Raw genomic sequence first — 27591 nt, 5'->3', positions numbered from 1 at the left:
GATGTCATCAGTGATGTCATTTGAGATGTCATCCTTGATGTAATCAATGGTGCAATAGAACATCATCAGTGATGGAAAATGTGAATTCATAAGCAAAGTCAGTTCTGTTACCTATAACTGGTGAATTTCTGTGTTTTTTTTGTTCGAAATGTTAATGTTGTCACTGACATATGCACCGCACTATAAAGTTGCTTTAACCTTTGTCTTTTTCAGTGAATGTGTACGTTTTTATTTGAACTAAAACAAATATTTTGATCACACCCTATTGTAACATTACTTTAACCTTTGTTTTTTTTGTTGAATTGCTATATTTTTTTAATGTAAATTAACATCTTATTGCTATATGTAATGCCAACCTCCCTGTGGCCAGGCTAAGAAAACAAAACCCCTGCAGGCAGCCAACTCCACACTGCACATAGAAGATGTACTAAATGTTTGCATTCAAGAGTAACTCTGTTTGCACCTGACAGTTGACTTGTATTCATTAATTTCCACATAACATTTTGGTGGCACAGAATATGTTTTCTACAGGAGATAGATTCTATGTAGTAGCTGCTAATATTTTAAATATGGCTTGAGTTATTAGAGAGAATGTTGTCAGAATGATAATTTATACTTAACATAGAAGACTTGTGTACCAGGAACTGAGATATACGCATGGGCTAGTTTTGCTGGAATAGATGAGCTATCTGTAAATTTTGACCAACAATGGGAAGGGTGCAGATAGTATATTTTTTAGCACCATAGGATTGTGGTTATTTTGAACAAATAGTCTTTTTTTTCCATCTGTTGCAAATAATGTACATTGTTCTCTGTAGTTTTTTTTATGCTTTGTGGTACATTTGTCATGAGAGTTGTACTGTCTGCAAACAGTGCGATAAAAAGTAAAATCTCTCCACAGTGAAAATAAATTTTAGAGTACCTATTATTTGGCTCATATTGACTTCATTCCTCAACCTAGCTTCGGTGAGTGTCAAGGCTATGATACAGATATAAGCTGTCAATAGTAGGGCAGTTGTTTTTCATAACTGGCATTCACTATTTCGGCTTTCTGTCAACAATTGTATAGAGATTGAAGAATGTAGCCAATGGGTGCTTCTTGTATATTTGTGTGTCATTGTTAATTTGACCTTTGCTACCTGTAAAGTGTAAGTTATATGCTCAATGTTGCATATAATGCTTGTTTTCAACATCTACGTGAGTTGTTTGAGTGGTGGCTGATTTTGTCCTGTGCTATTTTGCACTTACTCTGAGGCTTTTAATGTCATACTAATTTATAGAGCAATATGAAGTGAATTTTGGATGATGTCATCAGTGATGTCTTCAGTTATATCATCAATGTCATTTGAAAAATCAGTGACATCATAAATGAAATCATAGAACATGATGATCAGTTATGTCACATGTGAGGTCATAATAGTACATGGCAGGGGTGCAAGTTATAGTTACTGCTGCTAACTATAAGTACTGAATTTCTGTGTTGTTTAGTTCCAAACATAATGCTGTCACTGAGTAATTCACCTAACTATAATGTTACTTTAACTTTAGATTTTGCATTGAATTTCTAGGGTTCTTTTAAAGTAAATTATTTCTTTTAAGTGCATGTATTGTAGAATAACTGAATAATATATTCTGTGTGAGGACAATATTCTGAAAGTAATTTGCTTTTTTATTGTAACTTAACAGGAAATGGTGCACATTTTGCAAAATAGTTCTAAAAAATTATGTTTGAGAATGAAACATAGTAATACCAGAATCATTTTGTTAATATTGTCTATCTCTCCAGTTCTTTTGACTCTCATATTAAAATATTTCCCAGCAAGTTCAATAATATTTTAATAGCATACTTTTCAAAGGCATTCTATATGTTTTTGCATTGAAGTTTTAATTACAATTCAGAAAGATAGTAATCAGTTTTTATAATATTGTAAAGTATTACGTTTAATTAGGTAATTTATTTTTTTAAGTGTGTGATAACTCACTAGAGTTCTATGTTTGCTTTTAATCTAATGATTGGAGTTATTTTTCATGTGTACAGTTATTATTTAATATTAATCCATAAAAAGAGGTTCATTAAAATATGACTGTAGTGTGCATTTATTCATTTATTTTTAAAAAGGTGTTGACTCTCGCGAGACTCTATCAGGAGTTGATTACACAATCCCCTGCATGGACTCAGAGAATTATGTATATCCTTGTTAGCTCATGTGACCCTCTCTCAGGATCATACATTTGGGATTAAGTTAAGAACAGTATTTTTCTGCAATTCTGAACAAAGTAACAGATTACAGAAGTTGATATTATAAAAAACTGATCATGATTTTTTCCATTGAATATATAAAGCAATAATATTTTTACAATCTTGTGGGCCTCAAACACATAATCCTTGATGTAAACTCCAAGGGGATCTACTTGCTGTTCAGCTCTCATGAGATACCTGCGGGATTGTGAATTTGGAATTAGTTTAATAACAGTGTTTTCTTGCAATGCCGACTAAATTAAGACACTGGAGATGGTGATTAGCTTGGAAAAATTGATTATGAATTGTTCCATGCAATATAAAAAGATATAAATTTGTATAATCTCACAAGACTCTCACAGGATTCTCGTGAGAAATCCAGGAGAGTAACTCCATCCTAAGGAAGGATTGTGCTAGGTTCGTAAGAATGTGTATTTCCGGAGAAGAAGATTCTACATTTTTTCCTTTATTGCACTATTGGATTTTAGACAATAGTAGACATATTTGGATGCTCTGCTTTCCTCTCTTCACACAGATGTCTTCATCAGAATCAAACATTCGTTGGCTCCTGCATCAGCTCAGCCACTCAAGGACTCTTTGGTGTGGCAATTTGAAATGAGGCCATGTAGCAAGAAAGTTTCTCAAAAGTATGTTCCCTGTACACTTTGCAGCAAAGGTATCTCTCTGCTCATACCTCTTCCCTTGATGTTAGTTATGCATATTAGGCTATGGAAAGGAACTGTGTTGTTTGTTGATATATCTCTCTTGCATGATAAGTCTGCATAGTACATTGTGGACAGAGACTGGCACCTCTCCTATGCGTGCAAGTTAGGGTGTGAAAAGGGGCTTATCTCTCTGATCACAACTCTCCCCAATATGACAGTTGTGCAAGTAAGCTGTAGGTATGAAATTACCTCTATCCTATCATCCCATCCAAAATAACTATAGAGGCTATGGTATGAAAACACACTGCCCTGTCAGCCGAGACATGTTCCCAGAGGAACATTTGTGCAAAGTAGACTGCCCTTTCTTTGCATAGTTCTCTTTATAATGATGACTGTCCATAGTAGAGCACAATATAGAGTATCCTCTCCGTTGAAAACGGTGTCTTGCACAACTAGTGTCCATATTTGATTGTGCGGACATACTCAACTCTTTTTAAGGCATCTCATATGTGTAAATCATAATGGACCGAGTTTACGCAAACGGTCCGGTTGGTTACGGCATCAGGGATAAAGTTCTTAGTGAACCTTCCTGTGCTGCCACAATCATTTAAATAGAAGACTGCTGCAATATCGATTGTGGGATGCAGAAGACATACATTGTCCAGGACGAGATATATGCTCATGGACTGGCTGGTTTAAACATCCAAAATGTAATTGCTTATACACTCTTGTAATAGTGCCAGGATTCTTTAAATCCCAGCCTTGTGTAATATCCACTCACTGTTTTTTGTTCAAAGTCTTCATGGCGGTGTTACTCCTCCCGATTTCGGACCGCAATAGGTCTCCGATTCAATCTGTGTGATGAAGCTTTTTCTTCCGTGTCGCGTAGTCTCTTTTCTATTTTCTATTCTTTAAAAAACAGTATTGACAACTCACGTTCTTTCTGTGTTAGTGATAGAGCTATTCTTCAACAGAGACTGTTGTCTTGAAAAGCAATAAGGGATTTTTGTCTACTTTTTTCAGCAGTCTTGTCAGTTTAAAAGACGTCATATACAATTACACATGAAAGGGAAATATATCACTGCAGGCAGTGTTCTATTATGGAGAGCCACAGAAAGCTTGGCATGTAATACATAATAGGGCAGGGGGGTTAAAACTACCTCTAAGTCAGAGGTGCAGAAAGAGGCAAGTAAAATGCAGAAAGAGGCAAGAGAGGTGCAGAAAGGGGGAAGATGAGTGCAGAAAGAAGCATGGGAAGTGCAGAATTAAGCAACAGGGGTGCAGAAAGTGGCAAGAGAAGTGCAGAAAGAAGAAGCAACAGGTGCAGAAGGAGGCAAGAGAAATGTAGAAACAGGCAAGAGAGGTACAGAAAAAGGGAACAGGGGTGCAGAAATAGGCAAGAGAGGTGCAGAAAGAGGGAAGAACTATGCAGAAAGAGGCAAAAGGAGTGCAGAAAGAAACAACAGAGGTACAAAAAGAGGCAAGAGAGGTGCAGAAACAGGCAGGAAAGGTGCAGAACGAGGGAATAGGGATTCAAAAAGAGGCACGAGAGTTGCAGAAAGAGAGAAGAGGGGTGTAGAAAAAGGCAAGAGGGGAGTAAGAAGAAGCAAGTGAGGTACAGAAAGAGGCAACATAGGTGCAGAAAGATGCAAGAGAGGTACAGAAACAGGCAAGATAAGTGCAGAAAGAGGCAAGATAATTGCTGAAAGAAGCAACAGAGGTGTTGAAAGAAGCAAGAGAAGTACAGAAAGAGGCAAGTGAGATACAGTAAGATGCAAAAGAGGTGCAGAAAGAGGGAAGACGAGTGCAGAAAGAGACAACAGGGGTGCAGAAAGTGGCAAGACAAGTGCAGAAAGAAGTTACAGAGGTACAGAAGGAGGCAAGAGAACTGCAGAAAGAGGCAAGAGAGTTGCAGAAACAGGTAAGAGAGGTGCAGAAAAGGGAACAAGGTGCAGAAAGAGGCAAGAGAGGTGCAGCAAGAGGGAAGAAGATTACAGAAAGAGGCAAGAGGAGTGCAGAAAGAAGCAACATAAGTGAAGAAAGAAGCAAGGGAAGTGCATAAAGAAACAAAATAGGTGCAGAAAGAGGCAAGAGGAGTGCAGAAAGAGGGAAGAGGGGTGCAGAAAGCGGCACAAAGGATGCAAATAAAGCAAGAGTGGTGCAGAACGAAGCAAGAGAAGTGCATATAGAAGCAACAGAGATGCAAAAAGGGGGACGAAGGGGTGGAGAAAGAGGCAAGAGGGATACAGAAAGAAACAAGAGAGATGCAGAAAGAAAGAAAAGACGTGCAGAAAGAAGGAACAGAGGTTCAGAAAGAGACAAGAGGGGTACAGAAAGAAGGAAAAGGGATGTGAAAGTGACACAAGGGGTGCAGAAGAAGCAAGAGGGATGCAGAATGAAGCAATAGAGGTATAGAAAGAAAACCAAGAAGCGAAGAAAAAAGGGACAGAGGTACAGAAAGAGGCAAGAGGAGTGCAGAAAGAGGGAAGAGGTGTGCAGAAAGAGGGACGAGTGGTGCAGAAACAATTAAGAAAGGTACAGAAAGAAACAAAAGAAGTGCAGAAAGAAGCAACAGAGGTGCAGAAAGAAACAAGAGGGGAGCAGAAAGATGGAAGAGTGCAGAAAGAAGCACACGGGTTGCAGAAAGGAGGAATGGAGTTGCAGAAGAGGCAAGAGGAGTACAGAAAGAAGCAACAGAAGTGCAGAAAGAAGCAAGGGAAGTGCACAAAGAAGCAAAACAGGTACAGAAAGAGGCAAGAGGTGTACAGAAAGAGGCAAGATAAGTGCACAAAGAAGCAACAGAGGTGCAGAAAGAGGTAAGAGGAGTGCAGAAAGAGGGAAGAGGGTACAGCAAGCGGCACAAAGGATTCAAATAAAGCAAGAGAGGTGCAGAACGAAGCAAGAGAAGTGCATAAAGAAGCACAGAGATGCAAAAATGGGGGACACAGGGGTGGAGAAAGAGACAAGAGGGATACAGAAAGAAACAAGAGGGCTGCAGAAAGAAGGAAGAGGGGTGTGAAAGAGACACAAGGGGTGCAGAAAGAAGCAAGAGGAATGCAAAATGAAGCAAGAGAGGTGCAGAAAGAAGAAAAAGTAGTGCAGAAAGAAGGAACAGAGTTGCAGAAAGAGGCAAGAGGATTGCAGAAAGAGGGAAGAGGTGTGCAGAAAGAGGGATGAGGAGTGCAGAAACAATTAAGAAAGATACAGAAAGAAACAAAAGAAGTGCAGAAAGAAGCAACAGAGGTGCAGAAAGAGACAAGAGGGGAGCTGAAAGAGGGAAGAAAATTGCAGAAAGAGGCACACAGGTTGCAGAAAGGAAGAGGAAAGGTGGAGAAAGAGGCAAGAGGGGTGCAGAAAGAAGCAAGAGAGCAGAAGAAAGAAACAAATGATATGCAGAAAGATGCAACAGAAGTACAGAAAGAGGCAATAGGAGTGCAGAAAGAAGCAAGAGAGGTGCAGATAGAAGCATGAGAAGTGCATTAAGAAGCAACAGAGATGCAGAAAGTGAGAAGTGGGGAGGAGAAAGAGTCAAGAGGGATACAGAAAGTAACAAAAGAAGAGCAGAAAGAAGGAGCATGGGTACAGAAAGATGCAAGAGGGGTGCAGATAGAGGGAAGAAGGGTGCAGAAAGAGGCACAAGGGTTGCAGAAAAAAGGAAGAGAGGTGCAGAAAGAAGCAAGAAAAGTACAGAAAGAAGCAACAGAGGTGCAGAAAGACGGACGAGGGGTGGAAAAAGAGGCAAGAGAAGTACAAAAAGAAGCAACAGAGATGCAAAAAGGGGGGACAGGGGTGGATAAAGTGGCAAGAGGGTTGCAGAAAGAAGCAAGAGAGGTGCAGAGAGAAATAAAAGAAGAGCAGAAAGAAGGAGCAAGGATGCAGAAAGATGCAAGAGGGGTGCAGATAGAGGAAAGAGGGGTGCAGAAAGAAGCATCTGTGGTGCTGAAAGAAGCAAGAGAGATGCAGAAAGAAGCAAGATGGGTGTGGAAGAGGCACGAGGGGTGCAGAAAGAAGCCATATGGGTGCAGAAAGAAGCAACCGAAATGCAGAAAGAGGCAAGAGAGGCACAGAAAGAAGCAAGAGTGGCTTGCATACCATTAGTAACAATTTAACACCCACATTTAGCAATAAGTAACAGGTGACCATTCTAAGTTTACAAAGGACCTTCCACTATGCTGTCACTGCATTTTTGATAATGTTTGAGCTAAAAACAAGGCTTTTTTTCTACAAATCTGCAGATTATGCAGCAGATGATGAATTATGTGGCTAATGCAGAAAATGTATAATTGTACGAGAGTTGGTGCAGCCTAAGAGCCACATAATTCCAGTAGCCCTGCTCATACCTCTGACTACGTCTAGAAGTTTTCCTCATTAATTCCCTCTTTTTTTTGTCCTATTGATTCATAGTTTAGCTTCTATGGAAATGAGGAAGACTAAACCTGAGGTTATCACTCCACAACACAAACTACCATACCACATCATTTCTCTCCGTAACACATAATCCTACTCTACAAAATTCCCATTCACTAAATACCACATACTTTCTATCCACATAATTTCACTGCACGACATACCACATAATTCCACTAGACACAACCTACATCTACTCCATTCTAAGAAACATTAATAAAACACTTTTAGATTTACAACACCAATAGCTTTAACTCTTGCAAATGTGAGACCTATCACATTACAAATGGTTCTTTAACTGGTAGTCACCTTAGCAGAGTGGTGGAGAAAGGGGGCTGGGCCTCCAACCAGTGCTCAAGAATTACACTGCGTAGGACTTACAGGAGGTATCAGGAGGGCTACTTGGCCACCAAAGTCCCTCAGGAGTAAAGTAGACTTCATCCCCCAACCAGTACTGTGCCAGGAGTCACTTTTGCAGAGTGGTGGAGAAAGGTGAGCGTGGACTCCGAACACCCCTCACAGCAATCCCACTGTGTGGGACTTACTGGAGGTAACAGGAGGAATAGTTGGCCCCCAAGGTAAACCTCGGGGGCCAACTACCCCTCCTATTACCTCCAATAAGTCCCACACAGCAGGATTGCTAAGTTCTCATAGCAGTCCACACCCCTTTTCTCACCATTCTGCAAACACACTTCCTGACGTGCTATTGGATGAGGATTAAAGTCTCCTTCGCTGCTGGGGATCCTTAGGGGCCAACTAGCCTACTTGATACCTGCAGTTTGCCCCAGATAGAGGGATTGCTGAAAGGTGGACACAGGCCATGCCCCCTTTCTCCACCACTCTGAAAACGCACCTCCTGACATGTTCTGGGTTGGTGGATTAAGTCCCATTAAATCCTGGGGGTCCCAATGAGCCAACTAGCCCACCAGGTACCTCCAGCAAGCCCCACACAGCTGTATTGCTGAGAGTGGTCCGAGGCCACGCCCCATTTTACACCACTCTGCAAATGCACTGCTGGGTGCACTGCTGCTCAGGGATGAAGTCCACTTCAGTCCTGAGTTCCTCAAGACACAAGGGGACCTCATCACCCCGCCAGCAGCACACCAAGAGGCCCATTTGCAGAGTGGTGTAAAAAGGGGCATGGCCTCTTTCCACCTCTCAGCAATCCTACTGTGGGAGGCTTACTGGAGGTTCCTGGTGGCCTACTTGGCCCACAGGGACCCTCACTAGCAATGGGGACGTAACCCCCAACACAGAGCACGCCAGGAGGCGCATTTGCAGAGTCATGCAGGGAGGGTGCAGGGCCTCCAGTGAGTTGCCGGTTTCTTTTTTTTATTTTATGTGAGGGGGCCACGTGGCCCCACTTCCCTAGGCCACTTTTGTCCCCAGGGACTCCATCCCCCTGTGAATACCCAGCCTTTTTTTTATATTTTTGAGGGGGCCTGCTTGGCCCCCTCTTGAGGCCAATTTGGGCCCGGGGGACCCCATCCCCCAGGGTTGGCCTTCTTTTTTTTTCATTACATTAAAAAAGAAAGGGGGCAGCATAGCCCACCTTCCTGGCCATTTGTGGCCACGGGGTCCCCATCCCTCTGGGCTTGGCCATTGTTTTTTTTTTAAAGAAAATTAAAGGGAGGGGGGTCAAGCGGGCCCCCTCCTGGGCCATTTTTAGCCCTGGGGACCCCATCCCCTGGGGTTTGGCCATTATTTTTTTTAAATAAACTGAGGGGGGTTGAGTGGCTCCCCTCCTGGGCCACTTCTGGCCCCGGGGACCCCATCCCCGGGGCCAGCCCTCAAGTTGGGGACTGTGGGGGAGCCACAATGCCCCTACCGTCCCTACTGGCACCCCTCCTCCTGCAGGAGCCAGCATTGCTTTTGGGCAAGGGGAGCTGCTAACATGTGGCTCCCCTTGCCCAAAAGTAATTCTCCTTTGCTTTGTTGAAGCGAGAGCAGGTTTCCTGCTCTCGGTTCATCGAAGCGAAGCAGAGTTTGCTATGGCAGGGTGGGAGCCGTGCTCCTGCCCTGCCATAGCAAACAGCAAAAGTCCCGGGAGTGGGCACCCCAGGACATTGCAAGGAGCTGGCCCTGGGGGGTGGCAGTCCCCAGGGCCATTGAGGGTTCCAGGAGGGGGGCCGCGCAGCCCCCATCCCAACCAATTAAAGCCCCGGGGAGGTGGTGGTCCCCAGGAGTCTGCAACGGACCCCCACATTACAATAAATAGTGCCCCAGGGAGGTAATGGCCCCCGGGACAGTGTGGGGGGCTTGAGCTGATTTTCTGGGTCCTGGGGGTCTTTGTGGGACACCCCGAGCAGGCCTTTTCTTGTTTTTTAATGTTTTTTTAACCCTTTTACTTGTGACTCGGTTATCTTGCTGAGAGTGGTGCATTACATTGATTGTGTGCATAAAAAAATCTTTTATGAGTTTGTGATATTTTAAATTCTACAAATCAATTTAGAAGGTGAGTTATAAATGTGTGAGGTGTATTATGTATTAGGTTTATTTTTAAACTTTAAAAGTTATTGATGAACTGTGATGTTTGAAATATATTATTAAATGTAGAGATGTGTATTGTAGTTTGTTTTTTGTAGTTAAATGTTGTTTGAAATAGATTCTGTGTAGTAATATGTGTATATTGGAAGATGGATTAGTTATTATGGTAGTTTGTTTTAGTGTATGGATATGTACATTTGAAGTATACCCCCTAATTGTAGCTGTTGCTTTAAAATTGGAGGTGGAGTCTGGTTTTAAGGTGTTCATGGACTTCTGTCTCAAGTATGTTTCTACTTTTATATGTATTTTCATATGTCTTATACATTTGAAGGTGCATGATGTATACCAAGGCGGTGTTGTTGGTTTTTTTGTGGTAGTCTGAAGACTGTGAGTAGTACTGGAATGGTGTGGATGAGTCATACAATCATCAGTGCACTATGCATGGAGTTATGCAATCACACAGTCAGATCTATTACATGTCTCAGTTTCTAGGTTTCACTATATTTCAAAAATATTGTATGCATGTTTCTTTTAGATATGATGATGATTTGAAAAGGTAGAGACGTATGCATGCGTGCTTTTAACAATATGGAGAGACTTATGGTTGAGTCATGTAATAGTGTGATGCTTTGTATTTGGCTAGGCCCAACACTCATGCAGTTATAAAAATACCCAAGTACTACCTATGCAGTCTTCAAATGATTCAGGCACTACATATGCACTGTTGCAATTACCCAGGTTATTACTCCTGCCCTCATGAAACCACCCAGGCACTACCTATGTAGTTATGCATTCACCCAGGTATTACTTATGCACTCTTTCAATCACCCAGCCACTATCAATGAATTTATGTAATCTTTCAGGTACTACCCTTGCACTCTTTCAATCATGCAGGTATTACCCTTGTACTTATGTAATCACTCAGCCAGTACTCATGCACTTATAAAATTACTCAGGAACTACCTTTGCACTCGTCGAATCACTCAGGCATTCCTTCAGTACTCCTGCAATCACCCAAGAAGTGCTCATGCAGTTATACAATCAACCACTGATTTGCTATGTAATACAGTAATCCTCCAGATATAAAATTTTTAGTCATGCAATCACCCAGGCACTAGTTACTTGCCACCATTGCAGTTGTAGAATCATCCAGGTCCTACTGTTGCACTTATCTAGTCACCTAGGCAATACTCAATGTATTTCTTTATTTATAGATGACAATATTTGTATATAATTATTTTAATAATATTAAATATTTTTTTAAAGATAATAAACTTTTTTTTAGAAATTCTTCATAATTGTTAAGAAATATTCAGTATGACAAGAAATGTTCAAAAGAAAAGACAACAAAGGAAACAAAACTATTTAAAGGATAGAGAAAAGCAGAAAGTAGATGAAGTGCAACATGTGACGTTGAAGAAAAAGTCTTCTGGTAAGAGAACAACATAATTTGTTAAAAGTGTTTTTAAAAAAGTAATCGATTTTGAAAATGGGGAAAAGAGAAAGAAAAGTACTAAAAGCAATCAGAAGGGAAATAAAAAGTAATTAATGCAAAATCAGGTTATAGGAAAGCAATCCATGTTGAAAAAAATAAAGAAACAATATAAAGACATTAGGAAGAGAATGCATAAAAGTAGAGTACTACAAAATGTATTGAAAGATTGAAAAATTATAAAAGATCAGCATTTTACAGAAAGAAAGAACAGATTAAAAGTGTACTTGAAAAGGCTTTTGAATTGAAAATAAAATTGTTTATATTAGTATTGAAGAGAATGAAAACATTGATTAAAAAAATGCACTTTATGAAGCCGAAAAGTAAAAAAAAAAGACTGGTTAATAGAACTAACTTTTGCAAAAATAAATGTGGGTGAATGGAAGCACACTTCTAGTATAGAACCTTTTTTTAATGAAGAAAGCCATTTTCAACCAATTAAATTAGTTCATGCAGTTGATACCAGGGGTCGTTGTTATGAGATTAAAAATGGTTGTCCAATTGAAAAAGAAAAGATGGTTCCATGAAATGTGGAAGAAGTAATAGCTGAAGAAGTTCAAGGTAGGCATACACAAGCTCCAGTGTGTAAGTGGGAATGTAGTAGTATTTGTAGTGTACAACAGGAATATATTGATATATTATGACATTTCTTACAAGATTATGGTGATAAAAGTGTTAAACGGAAGATTAATATATTGCAAGGACTAGATCCTTGCAAAGTGAAAAAATATATTGGCTTGCAGGGTCATTCTCTGGCTTGTCTTTCTAGAAAAGTGTGTTGAAGTACTTTTCGTCATTTAAGAATGTTAGCAGTACATCACTCAGAAATGCGGAAGTTAGTAAGAAGATTGTACTATGTAAAACATGTTGCATTATCTTTAAGTGAAATAAACACTGTTCTTTTGCATGGTTCAGTGGATGTAAAAAAAGTTTCTGATAATATAGAGTTTTGTTTCTCTGTTCCTCAAGAGGAGTGTAGAGAAAGTGAGAGTTTGATAAGTGTAGGTGTTGAAGAAGAGGTGGAACATAGTACTGCAGAGAAGTTTGCAGAAGAAATTACAAAGTTTAAAGTACTTTCTTGTGAAAAACCAAACTATGTTTGTATTTTTTGTTGACGTACTCACTATAGAAGTCAAACTAGGAATGTTGATTTGTATTTAAAAAGTGAAAAGGAAAACAATTATAAGTGGGAGCAATTTGGTCTTATTTGTTGGTGGAAGATTGTTTTAAATTGGGTAGTGATCAACGTATTTGTAAATATTGTTATAACAGATTAGAAGAGAACAAAATGCCAGCTAGAGCTGTACATAACAACCTAGAGTTGGTGGCTATTCCTTCGTAACTGGTACAGTTAAATATGTATGAGTCTATTCTTAATCAATCTGTGCACCCATTTCAGGCTGTAGTTCGTATGGAGCCTAAAACAGATACGTTGCCTCCAACAGATTTACAAAGAGGTTTAAAAGGAAGAGTTGTGTATTTACCTTTAGAGTTTAAGAAAAATATTGAAACTGTTGGTGTAGAGAGAGAAGAAAGTGTACCTGTAGTTATTCTAGTTAATGGTGTAACAATAAGGAGTTGAAAAATACAGCGGGGCATATTATCAAGCACGGTGTTAAAATTATCGGCGCAGAGAATTCCAATAGAAGCCCATGTTGACACGAGAGCATGGGCTTCTATGGGAATTCTCACGGGCATATTACACAAGCCCATTATCGCCGCTTTAGCGGCAGTTTTCTGGCACTAAAGCGGCGATAATTTTAACGCCGTTTCTTGATAATATGCCCCGGCATGAGTTAGTAGATGTCACCAAACTTCAAAAGGCTACATTATATCTTATACACAAAAAATGTACTATAAAAATGTATAGGATGAAGCACAATAATTATCTTTAGAAGATGATATTGAAATTTCAACTGGGCAAATAGAAAAGGAAGACAACTCCAGAAGTGAAGAAACTTATGAACATTACACTATACATCTTCTACATTCAAAAGAAGTTATGGTAAACACTATTGAATTATTTCAAATGATAAAAGCAAAAGGTAATCCCAATAGCGTATGGGAAAAAAGTTTAGAAGGTTGTTGTTTTCCCCAGCTCTTCCCCACTGGAAAAGGTGGACGATATGATGAATGACCAGTACAGATTCCAGCTTCAAAATATCGTGCAACAAGATTGCACTCAGAAGATCCAAGATTGCGACAGTGTATACAATATTTATTTAATCTTCTGTTTGACAGTGACTTGTCTGGACTTTCATATGCAGTGAACCACATTTTAAAAATAGGAGTTCATCTTACACAAGTTTCTGCAAAGGATTTTTTGGACAAAGTTCAACAAAGATACGGTCATTTAGAATCTCAGTTAATTAATTTGATGGCGTGTCAACGTGGTACTAATGAGTATTGGTATCGTCGCCATTGAGAACTTAAATGTATGTTAAGAAACTTAGGAACCCCTATGTGGTTTGTTACGCTTAGCTGTGCTGAACACGCACGGGACGATTTAATTCAGTTTCTATGGGAAGCAAATTTAAATATTAAAAACATTGAATTGAAGACAGCTGGAAATCTGTGTTCCTTGGATCCTGTAAATGTGCGCAGATATTTTAATCATAGGTTTCAAGCTATGATGTCTTTTATCTGCAATAAAAACAATCCACCTCTTGGAGAAGTTATTTATTTCTTTTGAAGAAAAGGGAACCCTGCCAGAGGTGCTCCTCATACGCACATGCTATGGATCAAGGATGCACCTAAATTTGGAACCAATTCTGATGAAACAGTTTTGTATTTTATTGAAGACTATGTTACCTGTGCTATTCCAAAAAAAGGAGAAAATGGCTTAAGACAACAAGTTTTACGGTTTCAAAGTCATCGATGTGGAAAATAGTGTCTACGAAAATACATGTCAATGGGAAAATGTTATACAATATGTTGTTTTTCATTCCCATGTCCAGTAATGTCAAAAGGAAGAGTCAATAGTTTCATGTCAGCAGTAAGGCATACTATCACTAGAAAATCTCCAAAGAATATTTACAACATGAAAAGAACTGAAGAATCAAATTATATTAATGTCCACAATCAAGTGATTTTGACAATGTGGATCGCAAATATGGATATCCAGTATGTTGTAGATAATTAATGTGCTGTTGTTTGGTAGGTTACATCATATATAACAAAATCTGAAAAGACGGAGTTGAAAGAAATGTGGCAAGAAATTTAACAAGAGAAGACTCTTAGTGACAAGTTGTATAGATTTAGTTTGCAGATGCTTTCCCATCGAGAAATTGGATCTTACAAATGTTCAGATTGGTTGACCTCTGCAAGTTTATACTCAAAGTCAAGAGGACTCATTTGGGTAAGTCTAGGTCTTGCTAAAACACAAAATTAAGTATTGAAATCTCTAGAAGAAATCGAATACTTTGCATTGAATGAACCGTAAAGTACAGATATTGTTAAAACAAATATGTTGGATACGTACTATTCCAAAAGGAGTCCACATCTGGAAAGCATATGTCTCTATGAAGTACTGCAAAATTACAGTTTTTAGAGAAATATTACAGAAAATATCAATGAAGAAAAATATGCAGTAATTGGATGTGAAGGATGCTTGGTAAAACATGCCAAAGGCAATCTTATTAACCAAAGGAAACTCAGTTGTAAAATGTAGGAGAGTAGGATCTGCTTCACATGTTTACCCCCACTTTTTGTTGGTGTTTCACTGTTTTTCGACTTTAGTCTGGCTGGGACCCTGCTATCCAGGGCCCCAGCCTAGCTGCTTCCTCTCTAAATTGATTGCATGTACTTTAGGTACACCACAAATTGGATCCTGAAGTACCCTTGTGAGTCCCTAGTATATGGTACACTGTGTACCCAGGGTATAGGTACCCCAGAGGCCTACCAGGGGCTGAATCATGTATTATGCCACCCCTGGAAAGCCACCCGAAATTACACCACAGGTCTGCTACTGCAGCCTAGGTAAGGTGGTGCATGCACCCCTTACTGTGATATAGGTTACCTTAATCACTATATATATACACACATATAAACCTATAAGTCATTCCTATGGCAGGCCTTATCAATACTGAAGGCAGAGTGCTTGGTTCTTATGTGAGAAGGTGCCCCTGCATGAGCAGAGCCCCTCTGCAGAGTTCGGAGACCCTTCTCATATGCTGTTTGCAGTGCAGCCTGACCATATACTCTTAAGTGCATTACAACCACGCGGTAAATGCTAACTTTGGGATGGCTGCACGGAAACATGTCGTGTTTGGTGTCAAACACTTTGGAATACTACCCCCCCCACCAGTTCTGGCAGCTGGGGTAGAATTTCACCCTTCTAGAGGGAGAGAAATGTCCCCACTGGTCTACCTGGTAGAAACTTAATAGAGACCTGACATCACAAAATGGATGCTGCAGACACAGACACGGGTCTGGCCTCCTGCTGCTGACCGAAACTCCAGCAGGGGAGGCCTGGACAATAGGTTTCTTGTCACGGGGAGGTGTAACCACCTCCCAGACAGGCTTGTGTGTATTGGGGCTGGGTGGGAGCACTCTCTGAGTGCTTTGAAGTCCTGCACTGGGGGCACATTTGGTGTCCCTGTGCATAGTCCAGCTCAAACCAGTCCAGGGGCTTCCAGCCCCTGCTATGTCATGAAACTGGACAAAGGAAATGGGTGTAGCCACCCCTCTTGCCAAACCCTCCCATAGGTGGGTCCCCAGAGCTAGTCCATCCCCTTCCTTAGGTATAAGTAAGGAACCTCTGTAACCAGAACTGTAGATATCCCTGAACTAAACTCTGAAGTTGAATCCTGGAAATTCGATGCTCTACTCAAGACTAGAGGACTGAAGAGATCTCCCTTGGGGTCAAGGAGTGACTCCCCTGCTTGGCAGGCATCAAGAAAGCAATTTTCCGGTCTGCACATCCGAAGCTCCTGCTGGACTCTGAAGTATTTGCAGCCCAGGAAGAGAATTTCAAGACATCTCACAGGCTGCCCTGAGTCCCCAGCAAAGCTGAGACCCGCAGCCCTCGTGAGTAGTGTGGAACCAGAACTCCTGGTCATCGTGCACTTTTGCAAGTGCATTGACTTCTCGACGTCTCTTGAAGTCGTGCTTGGGCTCATTTGTAGCCCCCACCTCGAGCACAGAATCCACTGAAGATTGTTGGCCTAGTCACCCGGAGTGACCCATGGGTCACCATTTTGTGTTTCGTCTTGAGGTCCCTTCGCTATCCCTGGTCTGTCGACTGGTGGGTCCCTGAGGGGGTAACTTTGTTTTTTCTTGGGCTTTCATGATTGCTCCAGATGTGCCCTGACTCCCTACCGAGTGGTGAGTCCCACAAACCTTGCTGGTCTGCACCGAAGCATCTTTCTCCTTTCTCTGTGGGCTGCTGTTGACAAGGTTTGGTGAGTCCAATCTGGACCCTGACACTGCAGCACGTGACATCCTTTGTGGGACAGCTCAAATCCAGCTCCTGGTCATCCTCACTGCCTCCTGGTCCTCGTGGCTGAAGAGTCAAGCTTCACCTTCTTCACCTGAAATCACCCGACATTGGTGGGCATCTGCCTATCGCCTTCCTGTTCACTGGCTAGTGACCCAGACGCTGTCCCCTCTGCTTTCAGGTTCTTCTCATCTTCGATCCAGGCTTAGATCTCTTCGGACACTTCGCATCTTCTTTGCAACAGCGATTCTTCGCCAGCTCCCATTGAATTCGACGGCGCGACCCCACACCATTTGACACCTATGCACCCGGCTTCCCTGGGTGAGGTAACACGAGTACTCTGGTGCTCCCGTGGGTGTTGACCCCAGAACTTCCTAAGTCCAAGAGGGTTTTGTCCTGACTCAATTCTAAGTGTCCCTAATCTTTAAAAATCTAACCGTGACTTTCCCCACACTGTCCCAGTGATTATACAGGCTCTAGGCCTTGTGTCTAGTTAAGTCGTGGTTCTTATACCACTATTTTAGTATATGGTTTGGCTCGCCCCTAGGGCCAGACATGTATTTGTGCTTATTACTGTGATATTATGTGTTTTGACCTCTAGCTTCATATAGAGTCTAGGAGGGTGTGTTTAGAACTCGGCGCGATTCCGTAAAAATATATTTAACAATAATTTATCTTTATTCCAGTTACAAATATATGATTTTTATAATAAGATTAAATAATCTCTTGCTGTAATATACATATTAAACTTATATACATATACTTTTAAAACCTAAAGATTTGTGATGGATTTCCGCACCCGGCGCGACCCCCAGAACTTCATATGTGAAGTTCCACGGTGCCAAGATTTGTGCACCCGTCACATACCGAACACACATCCTACCTGATTTAACCAACATGGTGGCAAAATTCTTGGATTCGTGCACCCACCAAGACAGGTACATGATCGGTACACAAATCGACTTCAAAAGAAAAAAAAAATATATATATATTTTTATTTTAGAAAATAGAAAACATGACATTATTTTTATAACAATTAAAAAACTAAAAAAAAGTATTTTTGGGACATTATACTTAGAAATTATCATTTAAAAAACCTTTGAAATTTACTGAAAAATACATGGGTTTCAGGGATGTTATAGTTAGAAATTAGCACTTAAAACACCTTAGAAATTGACTGAAAAAAAACTGAGGTTTCAGGGATGTTATAGTTAGAAATGTTAATTTAAAAAACCTTAGAAATTCACTGAAAAGAACACAGGCTTCAGGGACATTATGGTTAGGCTGACATTTCACAAAACCAGATAAATTCAGCCTTCATAGTTAGTTGAGCTAACTATAAACTGTGCGCCTGCAATGCACTGCTTATGGTGTCACATATTACATCACTCATAACATGGTCAGTGACATCACTGATGACATCACTGCTGACATCTCAAATAACATCACTGATGACATCATCTACAGACTCGCTGATATACCCACTCACAACCGCATAGAACGTTCCATACACCCACTTCCACACATCCATTCACATACCCATAACTGTACTTACACACCCAGTCACTGATTCATAGATCTACAAACACAAATCCACTCACTGACCCATACAGCCACTCATATACCCACTCACTCACTAATACAATCACTGACATATCCACTCACATACAGCCATGCACACACTGATTCAGTCACCCACAGAGCTACTCACACACCTAGTCACTCATCCATACAGTAAATAACACCCACTTACTCACTCGTACAGATACTAATACATACTCACTCACCTAGGCAGTTACTGACAAAAACACACACTCACCCATACAGTCACTAATATACCCCATCACTCACCCATACTACCTTTCACATACCAAGCTACCTACCTATATACTGCTGACACATCCACTCACTTAACTATACTGCCATACACAAACTCACTCATCCAGCTACTCACACATGCACTCACTAACCCATACAGCCACTGACTTACCCATTCACTCATCTAAACAGACAGTCACACACACCCTCACACACCTACACAGACACTCATACAACCATACATGTACGCAGACAACCAATCAGTCACACATACATCCAGTCACATACCCACTCATGTACCCATACTTTGGCACTAAATGTCTGAGTGATATAGACATTTACACAACCAGTCACTTAACCACACATTCACTGAGACACCTAATCACTCACTTATACAGTCAGTCACGCAGCCACTGAATCATCCATACAGGCACTCATACATCCACTTATTCACCAATACACCTTGGTATATAAATTTAACACTCATAAACATTTTGATGTAATCGGTAGCCTTAACTCAGGGCAAGGCGATCATCAGCTGAAATTGCCAGCGCTTCTCCTCTTGCCACATCAGAACACCACTCTCTGATGCACGGCGCTTGATGACGGACTGGGGCAGTCAGGCATAGGAGGCGTGCAGAAGGAGCCAGGTAATGTTTTGGCATCTCACTGGGTGTCCCACTGGGTAAAAGTAGACAGTGGTGGGCAGACACATGGCTGCAAGGACGCAGTGGGACCTTAGTTTTTACCAAGCTGGGCCTCAGATGACAACATGCCCTTGTGAGCTTGTTGCCCTTCACTCTGGATGGCCTGGATGTTTGAAGGAAGGTGGGCATCATGGAAGGTGGACCTTTCCGGTCCAGGCAATATTTAAACCTTCCTGGTTCACCCTGCTTCTGCCTATCCCGACTGAGAGGCCAAGAAAACAAGCAAGTCATCTGCATCTCTTTGCAACAGTAGCCACCATGTTTCACACTGGGGGTAAGTGTGCGTGCTCTGCTCCGAGGCAACTGCATGGCTGAAAGGCGCTACCCGGTTGAAGGTCGGTAGGAGAGCCATATAGGGTTTTCAACTGCTTTATTGGCATTCTCATAGAGGAGTACGTAAAATGTATGAACAATTTGGACATGAAAATTTAACCACTGCTAAGTCCTTTGTCCTTGCGGCAGGTCCAAAGCAGCAGAAACAGCCTTGAATGTATATTGAATGGGCAAAACTAGAGGTTGTAGATTTTTTTAACTATCGAGGTATCATGTTTGAAAGGGATCACAACTGGAGAAATATGGTCTCCAACAGAGCAATACTGATGGCAAAAAATATTGGGGGTGTTTTTAACCCCTTCAGTGCCACGCCTTTTCCCCGCCCTGTGCCGGCCGTTACATTAGCGGGCGGGGTTCATGACGAGCTGGACTCGTCATGGGCACAGCGCAACCGCGGCCCATGACGAGTCCAGCTCGTCATGGGCACTGAAGAGGTTAAATTCATGAAAAGAATTGGATCTAAGCCAATTGAAGTAATAAAAAAGGTTTACGAGGCAAAAACACTATCTGTTGTTATGGTGCAGCCGTTTGGGGTATATCTGATATCGCAAAACTTTAGCACATATAGGATGGCTTTTTGAAAAACTTGGCATCCCTCCCCCAAGTCTTTTCTAATTGTCACATGGAGCTGAGAGCTCCCTCTATTACAGATAAGATCCGTATAGCACTGGTATTGATGTAGCACTCAGTATGGCAAAAAGAAACCCTTTCATTAACTAGAGATATTTTCATTTAAAAAAATCTTTTTTTACAGAGTTTTATACAGCGTGAACTTGATCCAAATCGGGTATCAGAGCGCTTTAGGTAGCACCAGTTGCATTACATGAGAACACATTCATTTTTCTTTTAGGCACAGGGTGAGTAGGTGATTTGCCCAGAATCACAGGATGCTGAACATCATTGCTGAGACTCAAACCCAGTTCCCCAGATTCAAGGTCGACCGCCCTAGCTGTTAGGCCAACTCCTCTCCACATATTATAAATGACTCTTTGAACTTAGATGGTGTAAGTAAAATAAGATGGTTAAAATATATCGAAACTAACCTGAAGGCCGTTGGCCTACATAATTTATATGAGGATCCTAAGTTATGCTTGTCAAGAACAAAAAAGGAACTGAAGACTCGCTTATTGGTCTACTTTTGCGCAATTTTTTTAAAAGCTAACCTTAAACTGTCCACAGGTAGCCACATTATGGGGCACCTAGTATAACTAACATCAAATCTTCTTAATTAACAATTGTTACAAATTTCCAACACAGATATATTTGAGTGAGATTTCTCCTAAATGATATTCCTCTGATGCTGGGCCATCCGTTTTAAGCTTATGCGGCCACTGCACTTCCACCCTGTCCTTGTGATAATCCAGAATGACTTGCACGTTGTATTCTTTTGTAACCTCTATATTAATGAAAGAAAATAATACATTCTCCCTCTTACCCGAAAATTGAAATTTAGACAATGTTGTGTAGCCCTATATTACCTACAGTCATTATTGGATCCTCTCATATGTTTTTGCCTGGCCTCGTTTTTCCTATCTGTTTTAAGCGGGAGAAGATTAGATCCTTAACCCGATATCTAAGAAGAAATGTAAGATGCTGGCTTGTTTAAAATCTGTGTATATATTGATTGATTATTGCTTTTTAGCTCATGACTGTTTTTAAAAATGTTATTGTTACCTTTTTTGAATCATGTTTTCACTGCATGTTAGTCTAAATTTGTAATGGATGCTTTTAAATCATTGATGAAAGTATTTTTGTAGACTACATTTTATTCTGATATTGTATCTGTGAAATAAAGTTATTTTGACTGACTGGCATTCTTTAAAAAGGTATATTGGAAGACTATGCTACCCTGTATCAGAAAACATCCCCTATCTAAATGTATATAAACAAAAATGTAAGAATTAGTCAGGGGTAACGGGGAGAACATGGTATCTGCTATCTGAGCAGCCGCTTGCAGCCGGAGTGCCTTTTCCAGTCCCATAAATAAAATGCCGCCTTACCTGGTGCTTTTTGACCACCGAAGCCGCCGGAGTATTCCCCGAGGTTCTGTGCTGATTTTTTGCTGAGGTGTGCTGGCCGGGGATGTGTGTGGGGGTCCCCAGCACCTTCCAGTCTTCCTGTCTGCCACGTTGGAATGTGGATGCCCTGGAGCTTAGGGGGGGACGCAGAGCAGTGGCTCGCGGGATCCTCCGGGGAGAGCCGATAGCGGCTTCCAAGGAGTTTGTTTTCCGGCCATTCCTGCCCGTCCGGTTTGTTTGGGAGTGGGGGAACTACCCCCAGTAACAGTATTGGAGCAGCTCCAGGAGAAGCGACAGCTTGCGGGTGTTCACAACATACAGGTTTGCCTCCCTCCGCAGGTGAGAGAAGCTTCAGAAGTCTCTGGGGCCCCAGGGGCGATCACAAGGGGGGGAAATAAGAAGGGCAGGAAACACGGGGGCCACCTCTGGTCTTGTGAGGGCTAAAGGGATCAAAAAAGCTAACAAACAACCAGCCGAGGAGCAGAATATAAATCAAGCTTTGGAAAGCTCACCAAATGAGGTAGTTCCCAGTGACTGTAAAGCGTTCCAAACTTATCAGGTCAAGGGCAGGAGCATAAAGCCTGGGAGGAGTTAAAGTAACCCCATCAATAGCAAAGTCAGGGTCACCCCTTCTTTACGATAATTTTTTAGAGTACAACCTGAGGTTCTGAATATTACAAAAAAGGGGAAGGATCATAGAGGGAACTTCACTGGATATTTTCTGACTAACTCATTCACTGATAATATGGAGTCTGCCAGCCCTCTACCCATCCAGGCTGAAACATCAACTACAGACACTGAAAGTATGCCTGCGCCCTCACCTGATAAGGTAACAGAGCTGGCTGACCAGAGCCATGCTGGAGCTGTCAGTCAAGAGAGTAGACGGGCAGACAAAGGCCCTAAGTCTCAAGTACCGGCTGGGGCCTCAGTAGCCTCATTGGAAACTCTTTTTGCCACGTTAACAGAGGATATAAAGAATGGTTTCTCTGTATCGACTGCCAACCATGGCGAGATAAGGAATTCCTGCGAGTTCCTAGAGAGGAAGGTGGCTCTCCTAAACTCCAGGATGAATCCCTAGAGAAATCTATGGAAGAACTGGAATTTAATCTTGGGGCTGCAGAGGCCGAGATTCAGACACTTAAAAGGGAGGAAGTTGCCCTCCGTGATAGAATGGAGGTGTTGAAGAACAACTCTCATAGGAACAACCTTCGCTTTATGAATATTCCAGAAGGGAGTGAAGGGTCTGGTCTCAAAGTATATATCATTTCATTGCTTAAAGAAGCTTTGTCGCTCGAAGAGTGAGAGGAGATTTTAGGAAATGATATGCAGAGAATCCATAGAGACCCATTTCGAAGGAACCCAAATAGAACAAAGCCACGAAAAATTCTTATTAATTTTCTTACCTACTCCTTAAAGGAGAAAGTTCTTAATTTGGCTTTAAAGTAAAAAAACTCTAAGGGTCAGAGACTTCTTCTTTGACATTCGTACATATCTCGCCAGAGTTACCCTTGAAAGACAGTGGGAACTAGGTAGGAAGATGGACAATTTCAAGAAGATTGGTGCAGTTGTACAGTTGAAATTTCCTGCCTTCCTGAAAGTTATACATACCAATAAAATGCTATGGGGGGGGCACAGGGGCATAAAATATAAAAATTCCTCATTCGCCTCAAGTATCTTAGATTTAGTCCAGGTAGTTGTAGCCAGATTTCGAGGGGTTATTGGTTTTTCCATGGTTTAGTGCAGGTTCGGAGTCTCAGACTTAAGCCACCATGAAAACACTCCAGATATTGTCCTGGAATGTCAATGGACTGCACGTGAGGTCTAGGAGAGCCAGCATTTTGCAATTTCTAAGAGACTCTCCAGCACAGGCCATTGTCATCCAGGAGACACATCTTCTTAAGGAAGAAACTAAGGAAATTCTTAAAAGTCAGAAATGGGTGGACTCCTTTATTTGTACTAACCAGACGGCTAATATTAGAGGGGTTTTGATTCTCTTTAAAAAGCAAGCCGATGTTCAGATCTTACATCATATGGAAGACCCATGTGGCAGATGGGTAATATTGAAGGTCACTTTAATGGGCATCCTTATTACGTTGATTGGCTACTATGGCCCGAACCAAGATGGCCATTCTTTTCTCAAAACAATCTTCTCGCACCTTCTAGATTTTCCAGAACCGGTTATTATTGCTGAAGATTATAATATTGTTCTCAACCCTAAACTTGACATATCTCCAAATAGTAGAGCTGCTGTTCCCTCAAGATCTAGGGCATATCTACAGACCATGATGGCCCAAACGGGCTTATGCGACATATGGAGGGAAAGGTCGGGTCAGCAATTAGGAGTATCTTATAGAAACTTTAAGTAAAGACACAAATCAAGAATTGACTATATTTTAGTCAGAAAGATTAAAGATATAATCTACTTGTCATCTCACCTGTCGGACCATTCAGGAATACTATTAGATCTTGACTGGAAACAGGCCCAGAGAAGCAGAGTTTGGTCTTTTGACCAAATGTTGCTCCTTGAGGAGGAAGAGATGGCCTTCGTTTTCCGAGGGACCAAACTATTCTTGGGCAATAATTTAGGTACAACACCTATTAACATGGTCTGGGACTCCCTCAAAGCTTTTTTAAGGGGTATTATCGCTAGCAGGTCGAGTTACAGGAACAAAAAGTATAGGGGGGAGATTGCATCTCTGAGGGTAGTGGAAGCAGAATTGAACTGTCAAGCCATTTTTGATAGGCAACAAGAAGACCTGGGTAGACTTAATAGACTAAGGGAGCAGTTGGAGGGCATCCTTCAAACAAGGCTTATGCGTAGATGGGAGGCAAGTAAGAGTGCCCATTTTGAGTATGGGGATGGGGCAGGAAAACTACTAGCAGGGAAGGCAAAAGCAGACCATCTCGGTGACCAGATTAAGGAAATTACTGCTGGAGATGGGGTAGATGCTCTATCTTCTGACGACGAAATCAGTGAGGAATTTTTTAAATATTTCCAGGATATTTACAAGGAAAATTGTGTAGATGACAGGCCCAAAGTCAAAGACTGGTTGGATAGAACCACACTGACATCTATGAGTCCTAAACAACAGGAAGACTTAGAATAAGATATCACTCAAGAAGAAGTGAAGAAGGCTTTGGCTGCATGTAAGAGAGGCAAAGCTGTGGGCCCCAATGGGTTGCCAGCAGAGTTATATAGATCTTTGGGTGAGGTGACAATCCCGAAATTGACTCAATTATTCAATCAGATACTAGCAGAGGGAGTAAGCCCCCCCCCGGGTCTTGGAATGACGCTACAGTTGCCTTGATTCTGAAACCTGGTAAAAATCCAGCTAGCTGTGGGTCATATCGGCCCATTTCGCTCTTAAGTGCGGACTATAAAATCTTTTTTTTAAGTTTAAGTTTATTGAGCCCAATAAGAAAATACAATACACAATGAAAAACCGATCAGAGAACATAAGTACTTATGATATAAACAATAAAGGATATTAAGCATAAAGGGTGCAATAAACATGGTGACCTAGAAAAGAGAAAGGGGGAGGGAAAAAGAAAAGAGGGGGAGAGAGGGAGGAAGCAAAAAGAATTTCGTTGGGGAGAGTACAGAGCAATCAAGGGTAGCAAAAGAGGTAAAATGAAGCATTACATTGCATGCATTGTGAAACTCTAAAACGCATATAATGATGTAATGGGATAAGTACAGTATACAAGAACAATTATAATTATTCAAACAAAAGACAACGAAATTAAATCAAGGCGGTTTGCGGACATCGTCCGATGTTCTCACAATGACAGTAGCGACAGTATTCGGAGGGGGGGAAGCAGATAAATATGTAGTGAGAGGGAGCCATAACAAATCCCTTTTAATTGCTAGTGATATAGGGGTAACATAGTTGGTATCAAGTCTGTGGTTAAAACAGATGGCGTTCCACCAGGCTCTGTAAGTGACGTTATCCGCGTGTTTCCAATTCAAGGTGATTAGATGTAAGGCTATAGCGATTAGCAAATCTATTAATTGACAATGTGGTGAAGGATGAGGCCATGAGGGGGATAGGGAACCGAGAAATATATTTGAAAGGGAAAAAGGAACTTTAGTGTTAAATAACTTGTTAATTTGAGACCAAACTAAGAGCCAGAATTTAGCAATGTTAGGGCAATCAAATAGCATGTGTTTTAAGTCAGCCGTTAAACAAGGGCAGGACCAGCAGTGTGATGAAGTGGTGGAAGAAAAGGAAGCCAACTGAGCGGGTGAGTACAATGCTCGGTGATATACAAAATAAAGAGTCTGAGTGGTGTTGGCCGCCCGTGAAGTTTTATGAATCTTTAACCACAGCTTATCCCACAAAGGGACAGGCCAGGAATGTAATAAATCTTTTTCCCATGCCAGTTCAGTCTTTGTTTTGGACCGCGTTGCCAAAGATAAGAGACCATTGTAGAGGGAAGATGCAGAAGGGGAAGCGTTTATTAAAGGGAACAAAGTAGAGCAGGTTGTAGGAAGATTTGGAAAAGGTGGGAGCGATGAGAGATATTGGTGAAGAGAGGGAAGCAGAAGGTCATATTGCTTTTTACATGAATTAGGAAGGGCAAAGTCAGATTTGAGAACTGAGAAAGGAAGAGGTGTACCATCCATTAAGAGTTGAGAAATCCATTTCAAGCCCTTGGAGTGCCATATCCTCCAGAAGAAAGCACGATTTTTAATACGTAGTAACTTATTATGCCAAATAGGTTGTTGAGAGAGTGAATCGCGTGAGGGATAAGAGGGTGGTAAGAGAGGAGATAAAAGTTTTCGCGTGTGAGAGATAACAGGATGACGCAAAGAAGAAGTGTGCGCAGAGAAGGCAAGGGATTCCAAGAAGGTAAAAGGGGAAGTAAAAAACTCCTCGATGCGAAGCCAAATGGGAGGATAGGTAGGAAGGTCCGAAGAAAGCCACGAAGAGGCTTGTTTTAGGGAAAATGCGTGGTGATAAGATTTAAAGTCAGGAAACTTAAGCCCACCATTTAATTTATCTTTTTTGAGAGTAGATAAGGCTATCCGAGGGGGTTTACCTTTCCAGAGGAATTTTAGTAAAGTGCGGTCTAATGTCTTAAAGTAATAATCTGGGATGTGTACAGGAATCATTGAGAGAGAATATAAAACGACGGGAGCAAGCATCATCTTAATGGAGTCTAACCTACCCCACCAGGAGAGGAAAAGAGGGTGCCACTTAGTAATAGAGTCCTTTAGCTTCTTAGTAATGTAGTCAAAATTGTGTTTGAGGGTTTCGGAGATAGACGGGGAAAACCATAATCCTAAATATTTTAATTTAGAGGATTGCCAGGAAAAACCGGTATGATCAAAAAAGTGTTTAAGACACAGAACATTGAGGGGTAAGACTTCACATTTATCACGATTTAGGCGGTATCCTGAGAGTTTTGAAAACGCATCTACTTGGGAAAGGAAAGGAGGAAGGGAAGTATCGGGATTAGAGCAGTATAACAGAATATCGTCTGCATAAACAGACATTTTGACTTGTTGGGAACTCAAATGGAATCCTGTAATTAGGGGGTCCTGCCTAATTTTGGTAAGGAAAGGCTCTAGTGCCACTACAAATAGGAGAGGGGATAGGGGGCAACCCTGCCGTACACCTCTTGAAAGAGAAAAATAATCGGAGACTTTACCATTAGCAAAAATAGACGCTTTAGGACCAGAGTATAAGAGAGAAATAAAGGAAATTAACTTAGAGGGAAACCCTATCCATTGAAGAGCACGGAACATAAAGTCCCAGCCAATCCTATCGAAAGCCTTTTCGGCGTCTAAAGCTATGGCAGCAAGCGGATAGTCTAAGGAAGAGGCCTTGCTAAGGATGTTAAAAAAGACTCTGGAGTTATCAGAGGATAAGCGCCCTTTTACAAAGCCCGATTGTTCCGGGCCAAGAAGCTCAGGTAAGATTGGGTCAATACGTAAGGCAAGAATTTTAGCAAAAATTTTATAATCCGTGTTCACTAAAGATA

At 41.4% G+C, this 27591-nt stretch overlaps 1 protein-coding gene across 2 annotated transcripts in view; it reads left to right on the top strand.

Annotated features, from left to right (window-relative positions):
* LOC146829850 (nicotinamide N-methyltransferase-like) overlaps positions 1-27591 on the top strand; it is a 198481-nt gene that overhangs the window by 12355 nt on the left and 158535 nt on the right. The window contains exon 2 of one of the 2 annotated variants that reach the window (XM_085608521.1): positions 11084-11230. The exons of the other annotated variant lie outside the window; for it this stretch is intronic. Coding sequence (XP_085464647.1) covers positions 11116-11230 — 115 coding nt within the window. The 5' untranslated portion in view covers positions 11084-11115. The remainder of the gene's footprint in view (positions 1-11083; positions 11231-27591) is intronic. 2 annotated transcript variants of the gene reach the window in all.

Source organism: Triturus cristatus, chromosome 5_2 (assembly GCF_964204655.1).
Source record: "Triturus cristatus chromosome 5_2, aTriCri1.1, whole genome shotgun sequence".
NCBI lineage: Eukaryota > Metazoa > Chordata > Amphibia > Caudata > Salamandridae > Triturus > Triturus cristatus.
Note: the sequence above shows the minus strand (reverse complement) of the source record. Positions and strands in the feature narration are given on the sequence as shown.